The sequence below is a fragment of the Anastrepha obliqua genome, chromosome 2, assembly GCF_027943255.1.
Source record: "Anastrepha obliqua isolate idAnaObli1 chromosome 2, idAnaObli1_1.0, whole genome shotgun sequence".
NCBI lineage: Eukaryota > Metazoa > Arthropoda > Insecta > Diptera > Tephritidae > Anastrepha > Anastrepha obliqua.
In genome coordinates, this window is record NC_072893.1 from 17,999,817 (window position 1) to 18,004,641 (window position 4,825).

General features: G+C 41.2%; 1 protein-coding gene across 1 annotated transcript; it reads left to right on the top strand.

The window, feature by feature from the left end:
- Positions 1 to 3,071: 3,071 nt before the first annotated feature.
- Positions 3,072 to 4,208, top strand: LOC129237816 (achaete-scute complex protein T4). Its single transcript, XM_054872763.1, has one exon. The coding sequence runs from the start codon at positions 3,072 to 3,074 to the stop codon at positions 4,206 to 4,208; it is 1,137 nt and encodes a 378-aa protein (XP_054728738.1).
- The last annotated feature ends 617 nt before the right edge of the window (positions 4,209 to 4,825 follow it).

The following is a 4,825-nucleotide window of genomic DNA, read 5'->3' on the forward strand; positions in this document are numbered from 1 at the left end:
GGTTTTTAGCCACTGCTGTGTGGTTTTTGCTTTATGGGCTGAAGCGGAGTCTTGCTGGAAAATCCAATGTTCTCCATTGAAGAGAGTACTGCTCAACTGATTCATCATTCGGCTTCTAAGACATCCTCCTGATACACTTTTGCCCTGCTATTAACCCCTTTTTCGCAGAAATGAAGAGATGTAACGCCTTTACAAACCATTACGGAGGTTGGATGGTGGCCAAGCTGAACCCAGCATTTTTTACGTCTTTAGAAATTTTTGGCATAGATTTTGCAAATTTTCTTATTAAAAACTTCTTTAAGAGTGAACCTTTGTTATCTGTGAAAATAATACTTTCATGGTCTTTGGCTGCGTGTAGCTGCTTGCATCTGTCGAGTCCAATTTTTTTCAAGCGCGTTGTCAATCATCTTTAATTAGTCCTGACATGAATCTGGTTGATACATTCATTTCCCTGGACTCAATTTTCTGCTTTCTAAGGTAATATCTGCGAACTTTTTCTCGAACGGCTTTTATGGCTGCACTGCATTGCGATTTTCCTCAGCTCCTCCTCCATTGGTAACAAGCGAAACTTGTCACGAAACTGATTATAATTGATGAGTAGACAATGCATATGAACAAAAGCAAAATTAACGGAACTTTTTTCTGTGAATTTGTTCTCGCTGTATGTGGAAACTAGAATGTAAACCAGGATTCTTCAATTTTAAGCTATTAAAACCTCTTGCGAAACTCTATCGAATGCTTTCGAAAAGTCGCTAAGAATTGTAGCTATCAACTTGATGACTTTCTTGAAGGACACCAAAACGGTCTTGGGTAAAAATCGTAATATTGGAAATTGTTGATCTGGCTCAGATAGAATCATATTGGTTTGAGCAAATCAAACTATAAGTACCAACTGTGAATCGTTCCTATCACAGCTGGTTCTATGTTACTCGAACGACCCGGGTTCATACCTATTTGGCCTAGGACTGTTACTACAGCAACATTCTCCTTGCTTATATATAGGGAATGGTGATACTCTTACAATAACAACAATAACAACACAACCACCACCATCACCACCACCACCAACAGCAACAGCAAGAACAACAACAAAAAACCACCACAACAACAATAACTACAACAACAACAATTACAACAACACTCGCAACAACAACGAAAATAACAACAACAACAACAACCACCACAACAACTTCAGCCACAACAACAAGAACAGTCACAACAACAAGAACAGTCACAACAATAATAACAACAACTGTGAATAGCAATTCATCCTTAACCCTTCGTTGGTTAACCAGACTTTTTCGACTTTGGACGTGACTTTAACATATTTATATTACAGCTAATAACTTCAGCTTCCAGGTAGCTTCCTAAAACTTAATTTTCTATCGATTTATGGATATAACCTTTTTAAAAGGATTCTCGAACAAAACGAAAAAAGGTCAGACCCGGGTGCCCAACCGAAGGCTTTAAAAGGGTGTCCAATGGAGGGCTAAGTATGCACTCAAAGATTCTGCAAGGGTATTCATTCATATTCCAGTTAGAAAGTGGCCGGGTCGCCATTCTCAAACACAAATAAAGAAATACTAAATTTAAATCAAAAAGTCGTGCAACTACAACAAATATGCTGAATTTAACTATACGTAAGAAGACTGGCTAATTAGATTCCACTTTCCAGATTGACTTCAGTAACATTAACTTAGAACAATTTGTACCACATTCCACTACCAATTTGATCAGAAGTAAGAAAATGGTTATAAATTCGAGAAGTTTGTCAAAGCCGTTGGCAACTGCCATCCAATAGCTAATAAAATTCTTTGACTTGCAGTTATAAGAATTCACAGCTTAAGTTGAGTCAAACCCTTTTGCCAAAATTTAATTTAGTCTGATAAATCGACTACCCAAGGAATTTTTACGTACATTTCCGCTTCCATTTAACCAACAAAATGTTAGCTACCAAACCTCCTTTGATAAACTCCAAATGAGCACTGAGTTCGCAAAATTACATTTGCTTGCTCAGAATCAAAGTAAAATCCTCAAAACCAGCAACCACAAACAAACCAAAAACACAACAAAAAAAGTACCACAGAGCGATCGTGTAAGAGGAGTAAAACCGGGAAAAGAGCGACTTGCGCACAAATAGGAGGCAGTGCTCTATATGCAATTTAAAACCAGATTGGGAGCAGTTTCGTTTTTTACCTGGCTTTTGTTTATACAACATAAAAACGAGTTCACGGTCGCCCTCAAACGACACGCACTCACTCATACACGCACACAAGAGTAGAACAAGGAAGAATGCCACTGCCAAAGCCATATCAATTTATTATTATTTACCTGTGAGACTCGACTGATAAGCCGCTCTTTTCATGTGTATGGGTAGCATAAGAGCACACAATCGGCAATGTAGGCGCGAGTGAGTGATCTCGTCGCATGAAGAGCGATCGAGCGTGCATTGTGGCGGAAAGCAATGTGATCTGGAGAAATGCAGTTGCTAGTTTGCAGAGAGTTTCCCACAATTTGGCGTACTTCGAGAGGAAAGATATAAGAGTGGTGGTAAGGACAAGTTGCTGAAGCGAGCATAGAGAGCGCCTGCAATGCTCTTAGAGTGCCTACCCAGTTCGACTGCGCCGCTTAGCGTTGTGCTGGGATATGCGTGCTCTGATGGGTTTATTCGTTTTTTACCTGTTTGTCAGATTGATCAAAGTATGCTAAATGTTTGCCCGTGCGCTCAATGCACGCACTCAACCATTTCTCTTGCTGTTCTCTGCACGTATGCTCAGCTAAACGGTTGTTAAAATTTCGTACCTTAGCGACACGGCGCAGGAGTTGCTGTTGAGTGTAGTACAAAATGCAAAGGTTTAGGACGAAGGGACTCATTCTTGTGCAAGGTGTCATAGGATCAAGTTCAATTGAGTTGTAGAAAGCTTTAAAAGTTTTAAAAAATTGCATAACTAAAATAAGCGTTACTGTGTTGTAGACATTTTTGAAGTGCTCGCGCAAAAAATTGTTAAAGCAAAAAAAATATTCAAACTGCATTTTGCGCGCAAATCAGTTGTTGTTGAGACCATTTTCTGATGGTGAACATGTCTAGTAGCGCGATCTTTACTAATAATTCTAAAGGCAACATACCGCTGCAATACTACAGCAAAACTAGTAACAACAGCAACACATCGGCGCCTCATCGTCACCTCGAAACCGCTGTGAAAATGTTCAAATATCAAAATATCGCACCGGCGCCCACTGGGTTGTCTGCTGCTAGTGCTGAGATTAAAACGCGCAAATATACGCCGCGTGCACCCAGCGCCGGTGGTGGACCTTACAGCGTCGATCAGACGCAATCAGTGCAGCGCCGCAATGCGCGTGAACGCAATCGCGTCAAACAGGTGAATAATAGCTTTGCGCGCTTACGCCAACACATTCCACAGACAATCATTACCGATTTGCTGAAAGGTGGCGGCCGTGGACCGCATAAGAAAATCAGCAAAGTGGATACGTTGCGCATCGCTGTTGAATATATTAGACGGTTGCAGGATTTGGTGGATGATTTGAATGCGGGTGGCAGTGGTGGTAGTAGCGCGGCTCAGAAGTGTAACAGTGCGCGCGCCAACGCTAGCGGGCTATTAGCGCTCGCCACAGACAATAACACAACATCCAGTAATAGCTCATTCAGCAGCAGTGTCAGCGCCAGCAGTAATCTTAGCCTGCTCGCCGCGGATTCACCAGCGCGCAACTCACCGAGTGCCACCAGCGGGGTTGCTGCAACGGAGCAGTTGTATTATAGCGCGGCTAATAGCAAGCTGCAAGCATTCACACAGCAACAACAACACCACCATCATCAGCAGCAGCATCAGCAGCAACAATTTACCTCCGCGCTACTCACCGCCGAAGCATTGCAAGCGTGTTCGCCGCAGCCATTGCAGACACAGCTTGATGCTGGTTGCCCTTCGCCCACCTCATCTTTCAACTCCAGCATGTCCTTTGATTCGGGCACTTTTGTGCATTCGCCAGCGCCACAGCAGCAGCTATCGCCGCTGCGACACACTACTGCGGAAGCGCAGCGCGGCAGCAGCAATAACAACGCGAGTGCGCAGATCGATGCGAATTTGCAGCTGAAGTTTGAGCCATATGACAGCTTCAATTTGCATGAGGAGGACTGTACGCCCGATGACGACGAGATACTTGACTACATATCGTTGTGGCAGGAGCAGTGAGTGCAGTAGGCGACAGTTGGTTGATGAAAGTGAAATATTTATAAATATCCAGTTGTTCAGGGACACATCACCAGTGAAAGGATGCGCGTTTGAGTTTTTTTTGTGTTTTGTAAAAGTGTTTGTAAATATTTTTTGTGCTTTTTATTATAGTTTACTCAGTTACCTAGTCAAATTAGTTCAATTTGCCAATTTTTACTTAAATCACAGACTTTAATTGTAATTAAATTCTAAGTTTGTAGTTGAGGATTTTGTGTGCCTTAGTTGAAAATTATGTACATGGAGAGATATGACTACTCGTAAAGCGAATCCAATTAGGTTAATTAGTTTTAAGTCATAATGGAAGACAATACCTAACGTTAATTAGACTAAGCAAACCACCGGAAGACACTAAACCCCACTTAATTTAAGGCTGAAAAAACTGAATTTTACTATAACCGTTTTTAAGCTTACTTTTAAGTAAAGTTATATACAAAAAATATATTAAAGAAAAAATGCAAACAAAAATTAAAAAAAATAAAAAACCCTCTTTCTTTTCAATGGAATTCAATTCATATTTAGCTGGTCCTAATTTCGATTTGAACTAACCCCCAGCGATACCCTACATTTTTCGTAAGTAT

What these genes read in the sequence shown, in the direction of transcription:
- LOC129237816 (XM_054872763.1), top strand. Translation starts at nt 3,072, where the DNA reads ATGGTGAACATGTCTAGTAGCGCGATCTTTACTAATAATTCTAAAGGC.